Below are 26,696 nucleotides of genomic sequence, written 5' to 3'. Positions count from 1 at the left end.
CAGTAAAGAACTGTTATTCCTATTCCCATATCTTTGCCTGAGAGCACCTCGATTTCAAGACTAGAATATTTTGAAGGAGGGGGGGTTACATTTTTATTTATTTCAAGAGAAGTTTCTGCCTTCTTCAGCAGACACCTGTCTTTTCAAACCAAGACACTGTCCTCCTAAGGCCAGCAAAGGAGCCAGGATTAGAAATCCAAAGCTCAGCTCACCAGACTGACCCACCTGGACCACACAGGGACATGGACCAAGGTGACACTGCTGACCCCTTGGGACAGAGGTGACCACAGCTCCCTGCCCAGCAGGAGCTACAGGGGAAGGGAGGATGAGAGAAAAAGACATAAACTGAAGGAGGAGGCAAAGAAGAAGCAAGGAAAATAAAGGAGGGAGAGAGAGAGCAAAGCAGGTGAGCACAGGGGTACAGGAGCCTCCTGGTGCATGGTTATGCTTCACCACAAGTGAAATAAATTAGCTTTTTCTGAGAGGAAGGATACAGAGCACACCATCACCACGTGTGGGAGCCTGACAGCACCTCAGAACCCTTATTGCAGGAGAGCTGAGAGATTCACCAAGTGCTACATCAGAGCGGTTCTGCTGCTGTGAATGAACCCCTGTCTTGTAACCTCATCTTCCTGAGGAGTGGTGTTGGACTGTCTGGTCCCTGAATGCCATTGCAAAAGCCCAGCACAGGTAATCCCCAGGGACAGAGCCCTGGATCTCCATCAGCTCGTGGGATATCTGCAACAAACGAGGCTGCAGATGGAGGAGTTACACCAGACTGCACAGGAGCTCTTCCTGTGTCTGCTGTCAGACCCAAGGATGAAAAATTAACTCGGCAGCTAAGCCACAATTCATCTCAGCTGGCTGAGGGCTGCCTTTGCAGCCTGGATCCAGGCACAGGCACCACTCAGCCTGGCCAATTTCCTGTGCTGATGCTTCACCCGAGACCTGGGCAGGACAGAGCCATCAATTACAGAGGCTGCAATTGTCTTTCCTGTAGATAAGGGGGAACCAAACGCAGGTCAGGAGCTGCACGTGCCCAACAGGGGAATGAACTCTGCCAGCAAGTGCTGCTCAAGCCAGCCTTGCTGGGATGACACGAGTGCTGTGTGCTCAGCCAGCCCAGCCACACGTCTGGCTTGGGTGGAATACAATTCCCTGGGGAGCAGGGATCCTGCCACGCTCAGGATTTAATTGCCAGGAGCAGCCAGTGAGAAAAGGCTTCCCTGCTCTCCCCAGGCTCTTGGGAGCTGCTGATCCCCACTCACTCAGCTGCAGGTGCTTTGTGAAGGAGGTCAGGAGCTCCCAGAGGCTCTGTGCCCATGGAAAGGGACAGGACAGGTTCCCACTGTGCAGCTGTGACATCCCCAAGCAGGGCAGGGAGCTGGGACCTCACCTCCTGCATCCAAGGCCCAGCAGGGCCCCTGTAACTCCCCTGCTCCTGGGCTGGCTGTGCCATCACACTGGGAGGGTCAGAGATACGGATGTCACACACAATAACCCCAGCCAGGCTTCTGTTGATTCACTTAAATACAAAAATAGCACAAAGTGCCTCCTGTTCCACCCACTATCCTCAGAGGATAAAGAGACTCACCTTCCTGAACCAGCAGCATGAAGCTGCCACACCACAGTGGGATTTTCCAGGATGAGCCTCATCCTCAAATGCCTCACCAGACCAGTATTGTGCCCACCAATTCCAGCTGGCCATGAACTGCTCACCAAAGCCACATCTCCCCATCTTTTCCTATGTTCTTCTCATGCTTTCCCTCTCCAAACACAGCTGGGAGGATTTGCTCCAAAGCCCAGTCCTCCCCAGCAGAGAGCAGATCAGCTCCACAGCTCTTCCAGCTCTTCCCTTGGTTTCCCACCCGAGCTGACCCACGTCCAGGACCTGCAGTCTCCAAAACACCCCTGGAGCAAGGAGTCACCTTCACACAGCTGGGTACTGCTGCACCCAAACCTGTTTGGTTTTAAAACCTAAACCTGTTTGGTTTTAGGGGTTTTTTACATAATTAATAATCATACACTCAGCAGCTCAGGCATTACCACAAGATGAGTATTTTGCTGGATTTGCTGGTTTGCTCCTCACAGGGGCTCCAGCTGCTCCCCCAGCCCAGCAGCAATTCCTGTGACCTGTCACAGCAGAACAGGACTGTTCATGTTTAGTGCCTCAAAACAAACATCACTTCATTCCTTTCCTTTTGCTCTGTACAAAACACACTACAGAGGACTCAATTATAAACGAAACCCATCTGCCATCTCTGCTGTGCCACACCAAACAGCTTATTAATGAAAAACAATTATAATTATTGACACAGAGATAACCAGAAACGCCACCAGAGCAGCTTGTGTTTGTGAGCAGCTGTATCCCACAAAATATCCTGTTCTGGGCACTTCAGGAGGGGATGCAAGACACCTTTTGCACACCCACAGGACAAGCTGCCTTCACTCAAGCCTCTTCCTGGATCCCAGGACCGAGGAATTGGCTCACATCCCTCAGCACAAGGTCTAAGAGCCCTTCTGCTATTTCTGTGGTCATTAATTATGACAACTGGGTCTCTATCAGGGTTTTACAAGCTGGAAGGTACAAAAGCTAATTAACATTGTGCTCCTGGTCCTCACAACCTCCCAGCTGAGCCACGGCTCTGCCAAAAGCCTTGCTGGAGAGAAGGAAGGGGAGGAGAGGGAAAAAAATTATAAAGAAAGATAGAAAATCATCTTGGCTCCCAGCCCAAACCTTTCTCTTTTTAAGATGCATTTCAAGAATCTGCTGGCTGGTAACTTCCCCGAGTTACAAGGGAGGCTGCTTGTCAAGAGCTGACCTGAGCTGGATTTAACTGGGAGCCAGTTGGAACGAGATCCAAAGGGCACCTTGGGAGGCTCCTGGAGGGTGGCAGAGGATGGCAAAGCCACCACACGAGCAGAGAGCACCCTCTGCAGCACAGCCAGAGCCTGCAGCTGCACTGGGCTCTGGTTTGGGTTGGAGAGCCCTGGGCTGTTCACAGCTCCAGGGACAGAGGCGCTGACTGGGGATTTAGAAACTGGATTAGCTGGGAGCAACCAGCTGCTAATCCCAGCTCCTCCTCTGAGGCTGCCTGTTGCCTGAGGCACAACCACTGCCTTTCTACTTCAAAATTCTCCTGTTCTGCAATATTTATTTCCTGCATGAAGTTGTTTTTTGGGGGGAAGGAATACATTAATAGAGGAAAAACAAATAAAATATTCTCCAGCAGTAGAAATATTGACCAGTTTCCATATCTAAGTATTATCAATATCCTAAACCTTTAATTCCACCAGAAACAAAACATGTCCATTTGAGAGTTTCAGTCAATGACTTGGGAACATTATCATTCTTGCTAAATGTAGCCCCTCAGGAGAATATTGACCATCAAACTACAGTTTCAGCTGTTTAAAACTGCCCAGGGCCTTCCCACTCCTTTATTCCACAGCCTGGGCACCTGCCACCTTACGGCTTCATCAGCAGCTGAAAAGAAGTTTAATTTTTCATGGAGGAACATGACCTTTCTTTCCCCTCCAAATGATGTGACACATGTTCACACAGAGGAGAACCAACCCACAGCACGGCACGCTGTGAGTTCAAAAGGCAGTGGAGACACAGCGAGCTCAGTCTGTGCTCTGCACAGGGCTAGCTCACAGCTTCATCCTCACAGACAAGCAGTACCCAAGCTTTGCTGATCCCTCAGTGTTGTTACCTATCAACACATCATCATTTCAGAACTCCTGCTTGCCTGAATATGAAAAACAATCCTCTTGTTTTCCTCCTGCATATTTTAGCACTCCCCTCTGGTTCCCACCTGGCTTGTTACCAACCCCTCCTGACCACATGTTGCTACAGCCTTTGGCTCCCTCACAAACTGAAATCTTTGGCTTTGATCCTGCATTGAATCCAGACCCACAGTGGGGGTGAGCTGGTGTTGGAAAGCCAGGAAAGACCATGTATATATATATTTTTGCCTCCACAGTTCAGACTGGGGTGTGTAAAACTGCCCAGTTTACACCCCCAGAACCCTTTCCCCAGCCCAGTCACCAACACCAAGCAAAACTTCCCCTGCCTGGTGAAAGAAAAAGCTCATAGTGGGTAACAAAAGGGTCTGGTTGTCCATGACCCTGTGTCAGGAACGTGTCCATCAGCCTGGAGCTCCATCCACAGCAGAGCCACTGAGCCCCCCAAGCACACCTGGCTACCAAGGCAGGTTGAGCTGCCCCACACCTGAGGCAGTGCCACCCCCAGCAAGGGCACAGGCCCAGGGTACCCAGACAAGCACCTTCACTGGCAGCATCACAAACACACCAGGATGTCCCTCGGCACAAAGGTGCTTTATCCAGGAAAGAAGAAGTCTTGAACATGAACTTTTCAGCCTTGAAGCATTTCAAGCCATCCTCCCCTCGCAATCCCCGATGGTTTATTTGTTTGCTGCGCAACATCATAAACATTTCTACCAGCTAGCAGACTTAAAATCCAACTGCTTTCTGCATGAAGTGAAGCTCAGTGTGCATGATGCCCTCTCCTTCCCTTGGAGCTATTTTCCTTCCTGTGTCTCTGGGACTGGGAGCGTGGGCAGGCTCCGTCCCACGCTGATCCCGCTGAACGCCGTCCCCGCCAAGGACAGCCCTTCGTGTCTCGCTGACAAGTCTGAGAATCAGCAGCATTAAGCTCTTGTGAAGTATAATTATTTATAATTATTCATAAATGTCATCAAGATGTGCCTGTGATCGCTGCTCTGACTTTGCAGCGGGGTAAGGGTGGCAGGTGAATGCAAGCGCTGGAACGCTCATTTTCAGGCTCACTCGTGTCCTGTTTTCTCCAGAAGTTCCAATTACAGGTTCCTGTTGAATCCCAGCCCTGCAGGGAGGAAGAGCAGCCACTTCCATGGCTGGGTCACAGAGAAAACAGAGAAATGGAAGCACCAGCTGAAGGTGTTGTGTCTGCCCAGTGTGGAGCCTGGCACAGGAACACACCACACAGGGGTCACTTGTGTCCCTCACAGATATTTCACAGAACAGGTATAATGGGAAGAAAGGCAGTTTAACAAGGTTGGCCTGCAAATTTTAGATAAGCATTTGGAGAAATTCCAGTGAAGGAAAAGGCTGAGCACTCCCTGCTGTCCTCCAGCTGCACTTTCCTCCATCAGCCACACATTGGGAACAGAGCAGGGACACTCCAGCAGCAGCTCCTGAATCTCCCCACTGCCTCTGCTTTCACCCCCAAGACTCAGCTCAGAGATATTTCCAACTGAGAAAACACCTCCTCAGCACCAGCACTCAGCTCTGGAGCTGTGAAACAAATACTCTGTCAGTCACAATTTTGTGAGCACAAAACAAATAATGATGTATGGTGGCAAAGCTCCTTTCATCAGCTGATTACACAGATAATAACCTGTTTGGTTTTTGGTGTTCTGGGGTTTTTTTACACAGATTAATGATCATAAACTCAGCAGGTCAGGCATTACCACAAGATAAGTAGCTTTGACAACAAGCACTGCATTTAGAAAGGATGCTTAATTGAAGCTAATTTCACTAAGTGACCTTAAATAGCAATTTCCTTTTCATATGACAGAATGACTAATTTTATTTTTTTTTTCATTTAAGGCACAAACCTTCTATTTTTTCCTGCCTTCATGATTAACTTTGAAGTGCAAACTCCTGAATGTCCTTTTATCTGTATCTCTTTTAACTGTGCACAACAAAAGTTAACCTGCAAGGTTCTTTTCTATTTGTTCACATAAAGGACTGTACAGTCAAGTATTGAATACAGATTCTTTCCCTCAAAAATCAGAATGCCAAGGCCATCCAAAGATGACACTGGTGAAACCACAGTGGATTTTGGCCCATCTGCAAATTACTGTGTCTGGAGGGAAAACTGCAGCAGGCAGAATTCATCTGTACTGGCCTCTTCCTTGTTACCCTGAGAATCTTCACCTCTGCAATTGAATTATTTCATGTATTAACCAGCCAAATGAGAGGCAGCAGAGCTGCTCCCTGCTGCTCACTCCATTCCCCTCAGCTGCAGGATGGACCTGCACTGAATCCTGACTTTTAGCCTGGACAAAGCCCTCCACAGCCACATTTAAATTTAGATAAACAGGACACAAAGCACTCCACGATTCTGACTGATTTTCTGGAGTCTTTCAGATAGGACCACTTGAGCTGAAAGGAAAGTAACTGAAATCCTGGGAAAGAGTAGTGGAAAAGGAAACAAAATAAAACAGCTGCAAACCAACATTTAGACATTTCTCCTCTCAACAACAGCATCGTTTCCTTAAGATGGGATCTCAAACAGGACAAGGGAACAGGCTAAGGCTGAAGCAGCCACTGATTTCCCTGGTGTGTGTCTAAACCACAATGAAGCATTTCCAAAGCACCACTTAGCCCTAAATCAAACACTTCCATTTCCCTGGGCTCCTTTTACAAAGCACTTCCAGGAGCCAGAGGTTCAGACTGTGTTTCCCTCTCCTAAAACAGCGACAAGAGCAATCCCCACAACTTAAAGAGCCTATTAACAAAAACAATGTCTGTAATTGGCTTTTATTGGCATGGCTGTGCCGAGCGTTTCCACTGGGGACAATCATTGTGTGAGCTTCCCAACAATTCCAGCCCAAGGACACCTTCCAAAGGTAAAAGAGTTTCCACTGTTTAGACTTCTGCACAGTGTCAAAACATAAATAAAAGAGAAAGGACAGCTTGAAGGAAGTCTCTCAACAGCTGAGATAACCAACTTAAGCAGTATGAGCTAAACAGAAATCCCAATTTCCAATGCACAAACTCAATTGAACAAAGCACCCCCTTCATGTGCCCACTGAGACTAATTCTCACTCCCAGATTTGCTCTTTATTGCGTTTTAAGGATGTTTTCCCACTCTTATTGGTGCTTCTCTGTGGTACTAACACAACCTCTGAAGATAAGTTATTCAGGGCACCATTCTGAATTTATCCATGAAAATCACAATAGTCTCAATCTTGTTTTTGAACCAGCATGGTCATATCAGAAGGGCAAGGTCCTTGTAAAGCAGCAAATTTCCCAGTTCAGCTCCATCTCTAAATTATCACATCTTTTATTATTTCTGCCTGCATGTTAGACAGGGATCAAGGAAAACGTGATATTAACTGCTGCTGCCATTTAATTAACATTTATGGGTCTACAAGGAAAATAGAGGTGTGGATAAAGCCTTCAAACACACTTTTCACCAGGAAAATTAATGGTTGTGATTGTAAGGTCGTGCCTTGACGAACACACTTGCACAGTTTGGGTCCAAGGTGGGAACTGTGGCTCCTGGCATGATGCTGAACATTGCATTTCCTATTTATACTGACAGCAAACAATTAATGTTTGCCCTAAAATACAGAATTTAGTGCTCTGTTCACACACCCCTCTGTGCATTAATTATAGGTTGGAGTCCAGGGAACCACATTCCTCAGCTGAAGTAAACTTGTGGAATTCCAAGAAGATCCAGAGGAACTTTGTTTTACTGGCACGTGGTCCTGAATTTATGTCCTTCTACACTTCAATTATTTTCCCAAAAAGTCACAGCAAACCCCATCATGAAGTTTTCTCTCCAGTGTATTTTAAAATGGTCACAAACATTCAAAGAACTTAGCAGCACAAGATTTCTTGTTTCTCATAACTCAGAGAAGGGTTTCTGCTAAGATAAGGACCTTGGTGGAAGATTTTTGGGGGTTCTGGTTGTTTGGGATTTTTATTTAATATCCCTTAAGATTTTAGCAGTACCTGCAGAAAATTATAAATTTTAATTATTTTTAAAAAATGTTTTTATAAATAGTTCTCTTCCTTATCTCAACTTACTAACATAGATTCTACCTAATTAAATTAACAGAAATAAAACCACATCATTAATTAGGAAGGAAGTCCACAGTTGTAGAAATTCTCAGTCCACGCATCCAGGTATCAAAATGAAAACCAACTGGCAAGACAAAATACAGATATATTTATATGAGATTCATTAAAGACTAATTTGTAGCAGCTTATTTGGCACTCAGCTGTCAAGAAAAGCAGTTTTCATTTCCTGTTTAGCATTTGTTTGAAAAACTTGAGGACATGATATGTCAAGATATTAAACATTAATAACACCCTAAAAGAACGAGGGGGAAAAAATGAAAGACAACTTTTTAATAAACCAAAGCAACTTCATGTATAATTTTGCTTATAAAAATGAAAACTCTAATATAAAACAATCCCACAGATAAAGCAGAAGCTTTATTTTCAAATCCCTCTTAATTTAATAGTGAGCTCCTAATTCAGATTAAGATGAAATTCTTGAAAGGCCACTGAGGTGAAATGAAGGGGGTGCAGCCTCATGGTTGGTAAATGCTGAGTAACAGATTAAGAGATGGAATCATAAATGGATGTCAGTGTTACTGTTCTTTATATTGGTACACCAAAAATTTCAACCAAATGAGCAACTGTGTACATTGGAGAGGATTTTTCACCTCTTGGCATATTAAAGAAATATGAATAAATGAAAAGCAACCATATGTCATCAGCAGCCTGAATAACTGAGGCCTCTCTCTTCAGATCAAATGTCAAAAGCAATACTTATTAATAGTAAAAAAGAATAGCTATCCATGATGCAGCTTGGAGAATGTAATGATTTCTTGCAAAATTTGTCACAGAGCAATAATACTTCCCTTTAATGACCCTATAAATAGTTCTGAGCAGCCTTCTAAGATTATCTGATACTGAGTCAGACCAGAATAGAGAAAAAGAAAAAAAAGTAAAGCATCAAATTCACAGAGGTACTGAAAATCCACCAGTCCTTGTTAATTAGTATCCCTCTGAGTGGGTTTCAAAATGCTTTTTGAAACTACATAAACTTAGCACTTTTAATTTCTGATAAAATAGTTTATATAATTCTTATATGGCAAATGAACATCACAGAAGTTCATAATTAAAAGGGATCAATTTAAAAAGCAACCTCATGAGAGCCATAACCTACTTACAATTAAATGACATTGTTTAAAAAGCACTTACAAGTTACTCATCACCATAAGACCCAAAAGTCATTTTTTTCCCCTAAATACAGTTAATAAAAAAATGCTCCTTGTGAACTTTCAAGTCTTTCTGCTCTCATTAATGTGATGGGGAAAACAGGGCCCCAAAAGGGTTTGGAGGGAAAAAAAAGCTCTTTATCCGTTTTGGTACTCTGGAGAAAATACAAATGTGTAGCAACAGGAGAATTTTAATCACTGGCAGCATCCTTTAATCCACACCTTTGTAGTGCTCAGTATATAAAAATCATATGCTTCAAATTGCAGGTGTGGGTGAGAGAGAGGCTTTGCAGTGCTGCTGGTCCCATTAATCACATATTGATTGAACACTGAATGCTTTTTCAGGCTGCCTGACAAATTGGAATGGCTCTGGTAACCCCTCACTCAAATACTTGTTCTGCCTCATTTTCTTTTACATCATTCATTAAATCTCCTGGGAATACACACAAGGCTCTCTCTCCTGGCTGTCCTCACAGATTTCTCAGCTTGCTGGATGCTCAGGTGCCCTCCAATCCCTCCATTAACACCTTGCTGATCTCACAGCAAAAAAACCTGCCGTGAATTTAAAAATCCCTTTCTCTATCCCTGTTAAAAAAGGTCCCCCTGGGCTGTGTGGCTGTGCACGAGGAGGGCTGTGCTCCACAGGAGTTGTGACACTGCTCCTGGACAGCAGAAGTGACAGCAAATGTCACAGGAGATGCCACCCTCCCTCCCCAGGGTTAACCCTGGGAGCTCCTACACGCTTACAACACGTGGCAGCTGCTGACACGTAACCAGCCGAGTCTTTTTTAGCTTGTCTTTAAAGAGAAGACACTAACATTCTCACTGGGCAGAAGAGAAGGTTGGTGAACTGTAATTTTCTAAAAACAGCTCCATGGAGTGTCTAAAATCACCTTCTCAGTGTTCCATGCCTGCTCTCTGCCCACCAGACAAACACAACTGCAAGAACTTCAGAGTTTTATGTCGGCAGATAAAGTCAAGGTGAGCTGCAGTCACTGCCTGTTACATCATCTATAACAGTTCTGGATTAAAATTTAGTTATCATGCCAGTAACCTTGCTTTCCTATTTGGTGGAGCAAGATTACAGTTCAATTTTCCCAAAACAGACTGAATAAAACAATTTAGGACAAGTGTTTCAGGTTATGCAGTAGAAGAAACACTGCAATATTATTCTGACAGTTCACATCCTGAGACTATTTATATTTTTAAAAGTTGTCTTAGTGCTCTCATCACAGATTTTCATCATTTTATGAGGAAAATGCCACTGAACTCAAAAGAACTACTTGGGCTTCTGGGAGGGAAACCATGGATTATGGTCCTCCATGGATTATGGTCCTTCATAAAGCACTACCCTGAGGAAGGTTCAGCACCTTTCCCAACACAGTTCAGCTCTGAGATGCTGAGCCAGGAGCTGTTTTCCACCATCAATATTTCACAGGCCTTGGGATTCCATCCTTAAGATGGCCAAGGGTGATTTCTTCAAATTCTTGTAAAATCTATCATGTCACACTAGAACCCGATCGACTTCCTTATAAAAAAAATTAAAACCACCAAACTCAAAAAAGCCCAAAACAAAACAAAAAAAAATAACCCCAAGCAAACAAAAAACCCCCATGGATCTGACAACTTAATCACATGAAATAGATTAATAAACAAATGGTTGGGAAACAAGGAGCTGAGGGATACAGAATAAGGCAACATTTCCCACAGAAATACTTCCTCACATCTAATTGTTGAAAAATTCAATGCCAAATTGATTTCTCAGCTGTGCAGACACGATCTGCAATATAATCTACCTTATAAAAATATCATCCATTCAATACAGGAATTCAAATGTCTGCAGAACTTGAATATAGGAAAAATAATTCAAGGGACAAAACCCCCAACTAATTCTGTAGTGCATGGTAGAGTGAAATTAGGCAATTACATTCTGAAAGGGACATCTCAGAAGAGAATTGTTCAATACATGAGTCCCTACAGTTCCTTCCATTTCCAATACCAGATTTTTAACAACACAATACCACGCTCAGATGATCAAAGCAAGGAAAAAAAAAGCCTTTCAAACGTGACATTTTTTTTCCTCCTGCTTCACATTCAGCAGGACTGAAGCAGCAGCTTCCTCCATCTCAACCTCTCAGCAGCAACTCGATCTCTTTCACCTTTTCACACCCAAGAACCGTGTTTGTGCTGTTCCTCCTGGCAGGGCAGGCCTGGCACGGGGATCAGATGCTGCTGTAGTCTGAGCCACGGGCAGCAAGGGCTGCTGCTGCTCCCCACTCCACGGTGAAGAAGGTGATTGTTCCAAAGAAGCCCACCAGCACCATGATCAGCAGCTGCCACTGCAGCAGGAAATAGTTGCTGTAGAAATAAGCAACCGCAGCACAGATGGACTGAGAGGAAACACAAAGTGGAAAGATTATCAGTGGAGATTTCCAGGCTGGTGCTGCTACAGAAGGATTATCAAACTGACATAGACACAGTTCAATATGAAGCTCTCAGAATGGTTTTGTAGTAGACAGAGAATCTTAAGGCTTCATTATACCTCAACATATGTCTCGGCGTGTCCCACAACAGATTTAGTTTTCACTTGTTATTTAAACAGCATTCAACTGTAGGAAATGAACACCAAACTCCAAAGTGTTTGTAGCATTGCAAGCTGGTATCTCAAACTGGTGAAAAACACTACCAAAATCTCTGGTATTTCAGACCACTTTGTCTAGAAACAACATAGACAAAGAACTAAGATCATAGCCCAGGAAACTGTTTCCAGCCTCACAAAATTATTTTACACCAAAACAAAGGATGAAAAAATTTGCAGAAACATTTTTCTCCAGCTCATTAAAAAGCCCAACCCAGTATTTCAGTAATATCCCAGCAATCCTACTTCCAAAAGGTTGTGTTAGGCAATACCTGAACAAACTTAAAGATGGCAAAGGCTGGAGCACTGTCCTCTGAGTACAGGAATCCCAAAATACTGAGGAGCTGGGTGTTGAAGCAGCTGTCCCCCAGCCCCAGCAGGAAGCTGCAGAGCATGGCCACCTCTTTGCTGAAGGAGAAAGGAATTCCAGTTTAAAAGCCATTCATTCAAACAGCTCACACATCTATGAACTGTTTCTGGCAGACTTATTTGGAAACTGCAAATGGAAGAAAGTTATCACACTTTTAATTTCCCTAGGAAAGAACTGGGAATGCCTGACTTGGCAAAAGGAGTCATTTCATCAGCTTTAATTTCTTGAATGCCAAGACTTCTGGTACTGTTACCTGCAGTCAATTCTACACTGAATTAGAATCACTAAAATAACTCATTTTACTGCTTGGAGCCACAAAACCCACACAGCAGTGATTAAAAGCTGAGGCACATGGTGAGTTTACAAAATCTGCAGGAATGTTACAGAAATACCAATTCATCTGGCAGAAAAATACTCCAGGTAAGACCAGTCACCTGCACAGGCACAAATGCTTAGAATTGCAAGTCAGCAGCTGGGTCTGCAAAACTGACAGTACAGGATTTTCACACCCATTGGTAAAAATACAGCCCAAAACAAAGTTGTAATGATGAGGTAAGCAAGCATTCTATATTATTCCCCCAAACACTGAGTGCTGTAAGTGCCTGCAGTCAAACCAAGTGGAATTTAATAATAAGCACTGGGAGACTTTGGAAACCAGTGCACCAGGGCAAGGCTGGTGCTCCCTGATGTAAAACTGAGCCCAAGACTGTTTTAAAATAAACTGAACTCTCAACACTTACTAAAATAGATTCTGGTCTTGCTATTGTGCTACATGTCAGAAACATCAGTTGTAAAGTGACACAACTGCTATTATTCATCCCCAGGCTTTTTATTCTTATGACATTCAAGTTCCTAAATTGGTTGCACACTGGTGGAATATCTACCTTCAATAAAAACAGAATTCCTGAAAGCTTTTTCTAGGGAGTTAGTCACTACACAGAAAAAAACTTCAAGAAATTTTCTGCAGAGAAACAAGCTCTTTATGCACATCCTGAGTTACAGCAGCCAAAGGCAAAAAATCCCACGTACCTTGGAATCATATAAGCAACTTTATCTGTTCCTTCCATAGGAGCAATGGGGGCATCATTTGGCATGTTGAAAAAAATTAAATAAAAGGCTATGAAGTGGACAAGGATGCCCAGCATCACCACTGGGTTCCTGCCAGAGCGAATCCTCTTGCTCAGCAAGCCAAAGATTCCTCCCCCTGCAGGAGAAAAAGGGGAGAGAACTGAATCAGAAGTGAAGATTGAAATACTGACAATTTAAATTATAAACGTTCCCACATTGTGTAACAAAGAGTGACTGCCATGCAAACAGCCCCAAGGAGTTTGCCAGGAAAATGGGGCAGGAGATTGATCAGATGGTTGCTGATGAACATGTTTCACCTTTTGGCAAGTGTTTAACCAGCAGCCAGTTTCCCTCAGTATTGCAACAGCATTAAGTGAAAATGGACAGCCTTGTGATCAGCTCTTAACTGCAAAAACATGCAACTCAATGGACCTGAGCTGCTAATGAACAGTGGTTTTTTGTTAAATACCTCAGTACTTGAGTCTACAGAAAAAAAGAAATATTTACTTAGTTAATATTACCTGTGTCCAAATTTATTCAAATACCACATCTCATTTAACACAAGCAAACCTTTTAAAGAAAGAAATCCTTAGTGTAAGCATTTATTCAAAAATTTAAAAATTATATCACTCAAGAAGTAATAAAAATGCAAACATAATAGTATTTCAAAACAGCATTTAAAATAGCGTCAATTCCCTAATAACACTGCAGCCCAGTGCTTCTCACATTTGAAGTCTGTGTATTCCTCCACATTAATCCAAAGAAAATGCAGAATATTAGAATTGGTCTACATCCACTTTACACAGTGTAAGGTATAATTCACGGTGCAGTAAGGAACCACAGTGCCAAATATATTGCTACTATTTCATTTTGTGTTCACATCATTATTGCTGGAAGTTCAAAACACACTACTGATTAAACACAAAAATATACCATTTGGAATAACCACATCACCCTAATCCTTTTTGTTGTCGAAAAATAGCAAATTTAGACTCACCCAAGATTTCTCCAACACCAATAAAAATACCAGAGAGACCAATCAGGCTTTTCTCTTCACTGCCAAACCTATTCACAGCACCAATGCACGTTCCATACACTCCAGAAAAGAATGTTAACACCAAACCTTGGAAGGAAACCAAACAGAGATGCACTCTCATAACAGTCATGAAAAAAATCTTCATAGCTAAAGGCTGTTTTCCCCTCAGGTATCTTTCAAATCATGTATTTAAATGAGATGTGGGCAATAAAAGCAAAGAGGGAATTTTAAACTGTGTAATTATTATAATCTTCTATACCTGCTCCTAAAAGCCACATTAGAAAAGTGTCACTAATTGGTGTCACAGGCACACAGGTTCAATGCTGCCACTCTTGACACAACACCTATATATAGTTTATATTTCTGCTTCTCAAGAACTCTGGAATTGTATCAAATTAAAAATGCCACATGAAATAACACAAAGCAAATGAAGAAATAAAGCACAATTACATTCAAGTTATGACTTCCCTAAAAGTCCCTGCAGCCCCAAATACCAATAAGGAGATAAGAATCCTATAATGAACTTTTTTATACATACACAATGAATTTAAGCTGAGAAAGAAGAACTGCGATTTGTTTTAAATCCTCTTTCTTTCTATTGCCCTTAGTGTGAGGAAAGGTGACACCACTGACCCAGCTAACACGAGCAACCATTAGTATAAAAATACCAACACAATAAAAAATGTATTTAAAACTATGAAAACAGAGAAAAATAGCTTAAAATAAAACTTTCTAATTTATATCCTTTGCTTTTTGGCTACAACAAATGCTGGTACAGCACACCCTGCCTTGCCTGGATGAACTTCATGGCTTCAAAATCAGGGGTGCACTTGGAGCACCTTAACCTGATCAGTAATTTTGGAATAAAAGCCCTTTTTGGACTTAGGGAATTTTCCATTTTCCTGCAGAAAGTAGCAACACCAGCCCAGATCCAGAAGATGGCAGCAGATATTTTCTCACCAGTCTAGATTGATTTATTTTTATGCCACCTGTAAACCCAAATTTCAGGATATTCAGGCAAAACCTATCTGACTCCCTTCTCTTGTTATCTTGCTCCACATTCCCATCCCCAGAGGGATTCATGTGAGTTAATCTGGGTTAACACAACACTGGAGATGCTGTAAAATAATTTCTATCTCAAATTAGTGGCTGGAGCAACCCAACTCCAGAGCTACTCCTGCTATTTCTCTACCAGGAGCTGCTGTAAATGTTTATATTTTGTTCACATCTAAGTTTTTCTTTTCACATAACAATAATTTTTCCTAACGGTGCCTTGGGTTCTGAAAGTGCATCTATTTTATTAAAAAAACTCTAATTTGATCATGAGCAAAACTACATCTGCAGCCAAGTAAGGAGCAAGAAATACTCTCAAACAACTCAAAGTTTTATAGGGTTTCTTTGGTGGAAGAATAACTTATGTGGCAAAAATATATTTATATTTTACAACTCATACATTGGTCCAAGGTTGGCTGTAACTACAAGTTACTAAAAAGAGTGAGAGCTCTTGCCACAGAATAGAAACAATAGAAAATCCTATTGATAAAAACTGTTGAAAATGGCTAAGCTGGTTCCCAATAGAGCCAAGACTAAAATGAAGAGCATTAGCAATCTCCCATGCCTTAATGAAGATGTGATTTACAAACATTCCTTTAATTCAAATGCAATACAACTGCATTAAGCAATCTCCAACCTATTGATAGCACAATATCAAATCCCATAAAAGCTCTGTAAATTTTGCCTCTCACTTTGGGACCCAGAACTTCACTGAACCAGCAGCTGCAGATTTGGCTGCACGCCTCCTCCTGTACAGAAACACTCCCCAGGACACAGAAACGTCATGAGTAACCCAAAATGAATTAAAATATCCAAGTAATGTTTGCAGAGATACAGGTTAAAATTCCAGTCTGGGGTTAAAATTCAAAAAAATAGCCTGCTACTGCCCCATAGTGAAACTCTGCTGGCTTCATACCTGTGTAGGCTGTGGTAACACTGAGAAGCAGCATCTCTTTGGTGAAGCTCAGTGTAATAGATTTCTCTGTAAAGAAATAATAAAGAAAATTAATAAAACTTCTGAGACTACTACTAAGATAATCTACACTTACTTTTGCTCTTTGCTTAAAGCAAAAATTGGTTATTATACAAAGTGTATATTAAAGTTTTATTTACTGTTTATTACAGCAGAGTGCTAAATAAACCAACCCCAACCTGCCATCTAGAAGAAATGTGCCATCTAAAAATTGTATTTTTTAAGAAATGCAGTGGGGGAAATATCAAAGAGGGGATACAAAGTTTTCAATTATCAGACAATTTTCTGCTCTCTGTATTTTTGTACTCTCAGTTAATGGCAACTGTCTCCTGAAAGGATAAATAGATTTTCAATGAAGATCCCCACATCCTCACAACAAACTTAACAGTCTCAGGCAGAACACACCAAGCTTCAAAGGGAACTGCAGATGCTTCAGTTCTAAATCGTTAACTGGTAACAACTGGTGACAAAATCAAACAACCTATGGCTTCTTTTTATCTTCATACGTTTGTTGATTTTTATTTTTCAATATCCCTGCCTTTCCCAAGTAGTAACCTGCTCCTTTTGTGTTCATCTCTACAAGGACACTGTTGTAAAGCAGTTTGGATCTGAAATCACATCAAAGGAGGAACACGCCACGTCTCTCCTGGACTACTCAGGTATGTGATTGAAGTGGTTTGTACATGATCACATCATCAGCACAAACACAGAGAGCTGGCAAGGAGATGCCAGGTTTTGCTGAAGCAACTCTTAATGTGAAATTGTACTTACTGAAGGCAGCCACTGCTCTCATCATTTTGTTTCCTGCAGACCTGGGTAAACAAATTACTTGGTTAAAATGGAAGAGAATAACCACCCTTTATTGCTGTGCTGGAAGGCACCTTCATTTTTCAAACCTTCTGTACATTTTCTAGCCCTGCACTATAAACTGAAATATGACAATGTATTTTTAAAAGTTTCTGAGATCTGAAGTAACCACAAAATCTCTTTGCTGCCTGCACTACTGAATGCTTGCTTAACAGAATCCTTCTTTTGAGCATTTTTAGCTTTCAACATTTTTTATCACAGGCATGCTCACTGATGTTTTTTCTAACATTTTCATTGTTGTTTAAATAAAGCAAAAATATTTAAGCTGATGCCTTAGGCAAAACTGCGCTGAATCTGTGTAACTGTGCATTTCTAATGTATTTATCAGGGTGGCATATATATTTAGAGAGGATAGAAAAAAAATGTTCCATTTTGTAAAACAACCTATAAAAAAGGAGTATTTTCTGTTTATTCCAGCCTTTCAAATGGGCTGATGAGGGCAAGATAAAACATTAAAGTGTTTAATAATAAATAAGATGAGATGAAGGGTATCTTTTGCAAGGCGTTTACTTATCATAGGAAAAATTTCACATGCAGTACTGAACTTCACCCTTGGGAATATACCAGATCAAGAACATTATTTCTCATATATTCTCATTGTTAAAATAAAGACATTTTTCTATTAAATCTGTGACTCCACCAGGTTGTTGATAACATTCATGTTTCCAGCACAGAGGAGAATGCACAATGTTCCTCTGCGGAGCAGGAGCACAAACGAGGAGATGTGAAAATATGTTATTGCCATCAACACTTACGAGCTCTCCCCCAGGATTTCATTAGTGGAATCATCATCCCCTGGAGCTTTTGTGTCCTCTTTTTTCCTAATCAGAAAGAACAGAACTGTGCCCACAAGACTGATAACAGTCAGAGCAATGAAGACAGTCCTGCGATCGCTCTCTGTGGAAAAACAAACAAGAGCCATAACCAGATGTGCAGAAGAGATTCAAACCAATCCAGCTACCTTCAAACAACTAACACACACATGCTACAGTGTTTAACACACACTAATTTTCTAGCTTACCTTCCACATGGAGCTGCTGGCAAACTCCTGTCTCAGTTTTATGGTGCTAATAAAATATCGGCAAATTAAAGAGGTCCCTCGCATTCTCTGCCATGCAAAGGCTATGACCAAGGAGCAGCCAATTAAAGGAAGTGCATAAATCATTAGCAGAAGAAAGTACATCTTTGAAGACTTATATTATTCAGAGTGGACATAAACTGCCCCAAACCCCTTCAGATTTCTAAGAGAATCTCAGCATCAGAACCATGAGCACTATGACATCATAAACTGTAAGCTGGGAAACTACAAAGGCATTAAAACTACCAAAACCTCAGTAACTGCCACAGCAGCAGGAGGGGAGAACTGCTAAACAAGTTGGTTACTGCAGCAGAGCACAGACACATCTAATACAAAAGCCACTCCCATTTCCCAGTATTAAGCAGGGAAAAAAAGCCAGTAACAGCAATCAGTTGTGATTGAACTAATGCATGACCCTGCAGATATTACCTCTGCTTCTATTTAATTCCCCCACTTAGCTCAATAGCAACTGCAAACTTGTCCTAAAAATAACTTGTGTATGATCACAGATCCAAAAAGAGAAGGTGTGCTTCATAGCTTGAAATGCATGTGCTATTTTTATATTTTTTATTTTCTATTTTCTTATTTTATATTTATTTTATATTAATATTATATTTTATATTTATATTTATATTAATTTTATATTTTTATATAGCTAGTAAAGATTTTATTTTTAAACGCTGTTAGGGTTTGATATAAATTTTTCTATTAAAGAGGAATCTCAAGACATTTAAGATGGAGGGAAATGTAACAGCAGAATTGCCTCATTGCTCTATTCTGTGGTTAGCAGAGCAGTGAAGTTTGGAATGCACAGAATTTGAGACACCCCCAGGTTCAAAGTGTCTCAAATATTACAAATAACACTTACACCTTTGTGTTACAGGTGAGGGAATGCAGGAATTGACCTTGAAATTCAGCCAGTGTTTCATTACCAAACCTGTATCTGTGGAGAACCTGAAGAAATGGAGCTAACAGAAACAAGAAGTGAACTGTTCCTTCTGTTCTGTTATTTCTGAAGCCTGATAATTATCATTTAAAAGTCAACATCTTATTCCTGATTGACTAGAGCAGAATTAAATCATCTGTTAAAGGTTAAAAGAATTGACCATTCTAGTAGATATTTAACACTAGGACTAAATAAGGAAAATTATCAGTAATTGTAGAACAGGAAAATCAAACTTACCTGTTTACAGAGCACTGACTTCCCAGCAACACTCATTTTAGGTTATTAAAATCTATTTTTCACCACTTTTCTTAGTAAATCCCTCTGCACTTACTTTGCCTGACTTAAATATTTGACAGAAATCTTTGCTTTAAAACCAGAATATCGACACTGTCTAGCTCAAGGACATGAACAGTCCACTGTTCTCCAGTTCCTGCTCTTTGCCAGTCTAGCACAACATCAAATGGAAAAGAATACAGCATTAATTACAATCCCATCAGGAAGTTCATCTCATAAACTATGCCAAGAAAGAGAGTTCTTTCTCCACTCTCCCAGCAGTGCTGCCTCATCTCAGCCTCTGTCTGCCTTGTGCCAGCACAATTAATGCAGACAGGAAGTAAGCTGAGATGGATTTCCTTTATTTTCCTTTATTTCATTGCTTTATCTATCTCCAATATGATTTAGAAGAACACTCTACACCAGGAGGTTACCTTGGAATAGGATAGTGTGTATAATATATAAATATATGTGTATAATATATATATTATATTATATTATATTATATTATATTATATTATATTATATTATATTATGTTATATTATATTATATTACATTACATTACATTACATTATATTATATTATATTTTATATAATATTACTCATACAGCCAGAACACCTTCCCCTCAAGTAGGTGTATTTTGACACAGATGTGTCTGCACAGGGAAAATCCCAGAGTAGCCATTGTGGAAAATCTCCAAGAAGAGACTATCTACAATAAATTTGGAATTAAAAAAAAGAAAAAAAAGGAAAAAAAAAGTCTACTTTTGTATAAGCTTCCTGCCATTTTGGAGTTCATAACTTCATCTGTTAATTCATGCTACTATATTTACAGGTTTGCCATATAAACAAGCAGTACCCACCTGATATGTGAGTTTTTCCTTGCCAAGCGAGGTATATATACAGATTTCCAAAAATCAAGCTGGAAACAAAAAGAACAAAGTTGAATAATACATTCTATGAAAAAATTAGAGTTGTAGCACCACAGTAGTATATTCTATACAAAAAAAACCATAAATCCCAAGACTGTGCAAACATGAAAGAAATAAAGACGAGTTACTCTCCATGTCAGCTGCTTCTACATAAAACTCAAACTAATTTGAGGATTCTGTCCCAAAATGCTGGCTATTCATTTTCATCAATCAAGACACAAGGTGGATGCAAAAATGAGGAATCTGCACCTAAGTTGCTTCTAATTTTGGAAGGGTATAGGTTAGAAAGCCGACACATTTCTGGAGGAGATTTTGTAATACTTCCTTTGCAGGGTCATGTGTCTTGTCTGAAGTATTGCTTCAGCTCAAGGAAATTCTGTGTGCCTAACTACCATTTCCCAATATACAGTCATTCTGAATGAATGAATGAATGAATGAATGAATGATTTAAAATAGTTTTAGAGCAAATTTTCCTCTTATTAACCCATGTATTTTACTCACTGTAAAACACACAATCAGCTGGCTTGTGGAAATTGCTACTCTGACAACATACTGAGGGGTTAATTCTGGAACTGAAAACTTTAGAAACACAAGCATGTCCCTGGTTCAGGCTGACGTTCTCCAAGCCCAGGATCCAATCCCCACAGCAATATTAGCAATGCAGGCTCACCACCCTAAGCATTTCTGCAATTCATTCTCCTGGTTATCTCCTAGATTTATATTCTAGGAGAATATTCAGAACTGCTGCTTTAGAGGTGGTAGAAGGATCTCTCTTCAGGAACCATTTGTGCCCCTGTCTCCAAAATATGAATTTGTTTGATTCCTTTCAATCCTGTTCACACCATCCAACTCTACACACTCCCATGGCTGCAAGCTCCAAGAGTTTAATCACCCACTCTACAAAACACTTTGTTTCAAACCAGTCCTCCTTACTCTCACCCAGCAACCCCAGCTCCAGCACAGCAGCATTTGGTGAGCAACAGTTCTACACTCAGCTCCCCTGCTGCCCTCATTTTAGCACATTGGTATAAACCTCTTCAGCTGCTGTTCCTGCACAACCTTTTCAGTCTCTCTTCAAGCCATCAGCTCTATCTTCTTGCATATTTTTCATTATTTTTCTCTGTATCTTAATTGCATTACACTCTCATGAGAGGCATTAGCTATATCTGCACAAAACACTTTATGGCCACAACACAGCATTCACTGCCTTGTTCTCACTGCCCTTCCTGATACTGAGCCCTTTGTTGATTTTTTTAGTCCAGCAGCATGCAGTTTAATATCAGAAAGCTATCAAAAACAAGATCTCTTTTCTGACTTCTGACTGCCAGGTCCAATTTCAGTATCTTCACCATGGCAGAACCAGCTCTCCCTCAAAAAAGGACACAAATTGTCAGAGCCCTCCACAACCAACAAGACTGCTGTTACATCCCTCAAATGCTCCCCTAACAGAAATGTATCTTTTTAACAGCTCAAGAGCTGAGATTGCAATATTCAACTTTATTTCATTGCCTGTTCTGTAATGTACAACACCAATAAAAACGTTGCTTCCATGTCTCCTTCCCACTGACTGCAGGGTCCCAGGGGAGCATTTTTTGATAAAGTCTCCCACTTATAAAAAGATGTAAGAAGCAGAATGTGTACGCAACCAACAACAACAAAAATTTAACAAATGAAGCTTACCTGAACTGTAGGAGTGCCCAAAATATTCCACTGTTCCTTCCAATGGTGTTTTCATCAGAATTTTCAGTCAAGCAATTTCCCTGGGCTGTCCAGAGGACTGAAACAGACAGAATATACAGCTCAGGAAATAAAAATATTTTTAAAGTATATTCAGATCTCATAAAAAACAGTCAGCAGAGAGCAATGCTTACCAGCAGCTGCAATGCCAATAAGCACAGAGGCAGTGTAGAAAGCCCATGTAGCTGGCTGGATAAAGACTGCAATGTATAGGCTAGAACAGAACAGATCAGTTCATTCAATACCAACCTAAAGCAGACAATGCTCTTTTAACAATCAGATACCTCTCTTAGGTGCTCCTAAATCAGCTACTTTCTCCTAAGGGATCTTGAAAAAACAGGTTGTATGTGAAAAATCTTTTTACCCTTCTAAGCACGTCAAATTTTTTTATATAGTTATTAATTTGAGAGCATAACCTCAATTCCACAGTCAGCAAAGTCTGGAAATGCTGTGGAAAAAAATGTGCTGTTTCCAGTAGGCTGAAACACTCTGCAGTTACACACCTGCAGTATCTCTGTGAGAGGCTTTTCTTAGCCAGTACAATTTCATGTATGGCACAGGAGCCTTAGATGTGAAAAAATTAAATATTTCCAAGGAAGCAGGCAAAACCTTAAAATTAAAACTTACCTATAAAACACACCACTAACAACCATGGAGAATTGAGGTCCCACTATTGCAACCAGCGAAGGTGATATAAGATTTGATGCAGACAGTACTCCATAAATAATGGACATGCTACAAAAATAAAAAAGACAATTTATACTTAAAATAAAATATAGGCTACCACTGTAATTGATTTAAGAGTGATCAGTGCATTTCAAAATATCCAGTTAAGTATATACATAACAGCAAAACTTTGATGGTCAAACATTTCCCTGCTTTCTTCTGTTCCCTTCACCCATGGCACTCCACGTGGGAATACAGGAGTGTACAGTATTCCCTGGATTGCTGAGCAGAGTCCCAAACTATTGCAGGCAATGACATCTTATAATTTACAGTGTGCATTTGTCAAACTACCTGAACAGCAGTTATTGTATTTTGTAACTTCTATGTCTAGAGAATGTTCTAGAACCTCATTTATCTGCCAGTGAGGTTTTCATCTTCTGTCAAATATACTACAGAAATTTTACGGACATATTTTGTGCCAGTGGCATTTTTAGTTTGAATTAAGACAGTAAACCCTTCAAAGGAGCAATCAGGTTTTCCTACATGACAGATTAATTTGGCATGCAAAAGGTCCCTGATCATGCCTGACGAGTTTGACTCTGCCAGTGCAACCAAGAGAACGGCTTTTTGTTACTTTGCTTGTCTTTCTGACTGCTCCTTTCACATTTATGTTGTATTTCCTGAGAGCTGATCCACACCACCTGTCCTACACAAACACAGTGCACAAAGGCAAACAACCAAGGCCTGAGCTAGCAGTTTTGTTTATTTTTGAAGTTCCATCTTCTTCATGTCCTAAGGTAAAACACTGAGAATGTGATGACAGTGGTTTTTCCCCCTACAAAGAAAACATGCAAGCCAGATATGTAGTTCAACTGGAAATAATTCAGAGCAGACCTGTGAGAAGCCTGTTTTAAACTGCTTTAAGCGTGTCAATAAATTGTGAAGTCAGCAGAACACTGCAATCTCTTGAGTGTCTCTCTACTGGATGAAACTGTAACTAAGTTCACCCTGCAAGGAGCAAAGTAAGAAGAAAATCAGTGTAATTACCTCGTGTAGCCACTGCCATGAAAGTCTGTGTTGTTTAAATTCGTGATAACAGTTTGCTGTGAGGAGAAGATCATACATTGTAATATGTTAGAATTTATCTTGTATTTGAGAACACCTGCATCGGTTTGAAGTCAGTAACAAACATAAGAATTATTCATTAACAGACACTACGAAGTACTTAAAAGAATTTAAAATGTTAATTACAACTCACACCACCTCCACAACAAAGGTGCAGAAGATACTTGGAAGGGAAACATCCATGTTTGAAGAAGAAATTAGTACTTTATTATTAAATCATGATTTCATAAGAGACCTAAAATACTTGACAAAACTTTTGTTTCACTTAACACCTCTCTTACATAGATAGGTATGACTATCTTAATTTTAAAAGTGGAGGAAAAAAAGGAGAAGTTTCAGAATAATCTTAACTTGACCTAACTATGAATCCCTGATAAGAGTTTCCATTATTTTCAGCTTCATGTTATTTCTCCATTCCTTTTTTTCCCCTTGAATCAGCTTTGGTGATCATGAGACCACATAGTTAGTTGGACTGGCAGTCAGATCTGACTGAAAGTCACTTGTAAAGACTTTTATGACAATGAATTACAAGATTGTGTGTCACAAAGTCCAATTCAGTGAGGTGCTGAATTCATTGCAGGATTTCTGACATTGTTTGGCTTCACTTAAGAGCTCACAGAAAGTATCACACTGCACTAGGACTCACAAAAACCACCCCAAGCAGATATTTCTATAATGCAGTGAAGAACATTTATCTGTCTGAACCCAGCAAGTAAGACCTGTGGGCTCAAGAGGGATGTTGAAATCTAACTGCCCTGAAGGAGCAGAACTAATAATACTGAAAGCAGCTCAGGAAGTTAAAGGGCTAAACCTGGCAATAGCAGGAGTATAAAAAATTAAATAGTAACAGTAAATTTGGATTATGCTGTGCTCAATTTTTGCTGTGCAAAGAGATGGTAAATAGCAAATAACTCCTTCAGCTGGAAGGTGACTTGGCAGTTTAGCAGTTGTAGAAATCTATTTGTCAGGTGTTATCCTCATACTCCCCCTCAATATCTGGTTTCTTAGATTATGAAAATCTAGTCAATAATAGCATGGTTAATAACTTAGGCAAATATTTTGAAAGGGACTATACAGAATATAGAATTATACAAGGTTCAGTGTAATTGCACTGTCCAACATCACAAGTGTCAAAGCAGATACTATTTTAAAGTTCAAATATTTTATAAGATTAATTTTCTACTTTCTAAGCAATCAGGCTCAGTTTTATATGTAGCTATGCTATCTTAAAGAAATAACCTGCTGAATTATTTGGTTAAACACATTCATCTACTTAAAACTAAATCAAAAGATGATAAATGTCAAAGTATCTTGCACATTAGAAAATCCCAAATAAAGCAACATTAGAGCACACAAAAAACAAGCCAGGATAAATAATTGAAATAGAAACATGGAACATTTTGAAAGTCACTCCTACCGCGATATTTCCACAGGACTGGAAAGCAGTGAATATAAACATAAATGAGACTCCCAAAATAATGATGTTGAAAAGCTTTTTTCCTTCCGAAGACATTTTGTGTATTCTTCCCAAGTCCTCAGCTTCAGTCTGGAAAAACTCTTTTTTTTTCTTTTAAAAGTTTCCTCTTAACCTCTGTTAAAAAAGCAAAAGCAAAAAGAATAAAAGTAATTGAAAGTAATTATTACTTAGGGCTACTTATTAGCTGCTAGAAAATATCAATTAATCAAGAGTCCTGGTAACCCTTTAAATAACGTGCAACAAAATCGGTAACTTGGAAAATAAAAAAAAAAAAGATCTGGTAGAAAAGGTAAAGCCCGAGATTTCTTCTCCCTGTTCCCATGAATTACCAAGGCTGACTTCAGTGTGTTATTTCATGACATCCCTTTCTCCCAAAGGAGCAGCTTTTCCAACACCGAGCAGGTTTAATCGCCTCAGCTTCTCGGCATTGTTGAAATCAGAATTGTGCTCCTCGGCCTCTCAATCACCTGACGAAGGAAAGATGAGCCGCCCGCACATTTCCATGCCCTGCACAGGAAATAAAGAACATTTCAGTGTCTCCATCAGCTGACCCAGCCCTGAAAGCCCTTGTGCACTATGGGAAATGCAGTTTTGTCAGAGCAACCTCGTCCAATTTAAAGCGGTGAAAATCTCCCTTTAATCTCTCCCTTAAAATAAAGTCATTACTACCAGTTTTTGAGAATTGTAATTTCTGGGCACTGAATAGCACCTGGCAAGATTAAAAAAAAAAAAAAACAAACCAACAAAAAACCAAAACCACACAAAAAACCCCTCACAAATCAAACCAAAAAGTAAAAACCTCACACAACTGCAGAATCACGGAATCACAGAATGGTTTTGCTTGAAAGGGACCTTCAAGTCCATCTTGTCCCACCCCTGCCATGGGCAGGAACACCTTCCACTAGAAAAGGTTGCTCCAAGCCCTCTCCAACCTGGCCTTGAACACCTCCAGGGATGGAAGTGATACCATTAACCTTTTACTTCGCAGTGTTTCTAAATAAAAAATTTAAGATCAATTGATCTTCGAGTCATGAAGATTTCTGTTAAAACATCATCAAAACTGGGAGAGGATCAGACATTGACCAAAAGGCCACTTTTTCCTATTATTATCCTTTCTCTATTCTGTTGGGCCTCTGGGACTGGAGAATTCAATTAAATCAGTTCTACATTAATGCTGGCCAAAAGGATAGAGGAAGAAATGCAGAATTGATTGAAGGAAATGACAAATCACCACATTTTACCTCTGCTGTCTACAGTAAAGGGTTTAAAGAAACAGGTCTCAAAGGGAGAAAAGGATTTTAGGCCAGGAGTTAGAAAGGCTCTTTGAGAGAGTTTAGACTAGATCTGAAATGAGTTTGGCTTAATGAACCTAATCACCTTCCATGATTAAACAACTGCATGGATGGATGAGGGGAGGGCAGTGGCATAGGAAA

General features: G+C 40.4%; 1 protein-coding gene across 1 annotated transcript; it reads right to left on the bottom strand.

The window, feature by feature from the left end:
• Positions 1 to 6,530: 6,530 nt before the first annotated feature.
• On the bottom strand, positions 6,531 to 25,760 carry MFSD11 (major facilitator superfamily domain containing 11). Its single transcript, XM_005526802.3, has 14 exons — positions 25,593 to 25,760; positions 25,204 to 25,377; positions 23,709 to 23,764; positions 22,623 to 22,730; positions 22,130 to 22,209; positions 21,939 to 22,035; positions 20,190 to 20,248; positions 17,784 to 17,925; positions 16,933 to 16,973; positions 16,105 to 16,170; positions 14,097 to 14,222; positions 13,061 to 13,235; positions 11,934 to 12,069; positions 6,531 to 11,413 (listed from the first exon to the last, which is right to left on the bottom strand). The coding sequence occupies exons 2-14, from the start codon at positions 25,297 to 25,299 to the stop codon at positions 11,246 to 11,248; spliced, it is 1,350 nt and encodes a 449-aa protein (XP_005526859.1). The 5' UTR covers positions 25,300 to 25,377; positions 25,593 to 25,760; the 3' UTR covers positions 6,531 to 11,245.
• Between the last annotated feature and the right edge of the window lie 936 nt (positions 25,761 to 26,696).

Source organism: Pseudopodoces humilis, chromosome 21, assembly GCF_049639895.1.
Source record: "Pseudopodoces humilis isolate 2021_Gansu_Grassland_sample_001 chromosome 21, ASM4963989v1, whole genome shotgun sequence".
Lineage (NCBI taxonomy): Eukaryota > Metazoa > Chordata > Aves > Passeriformes > Paridae > Pseudopodoces > Pseudopodoces humilis.
Note: the sequence above shows the minus strand (reverse complement) of the source record. Positions and strands in the feature narration are given on the sequence as shown.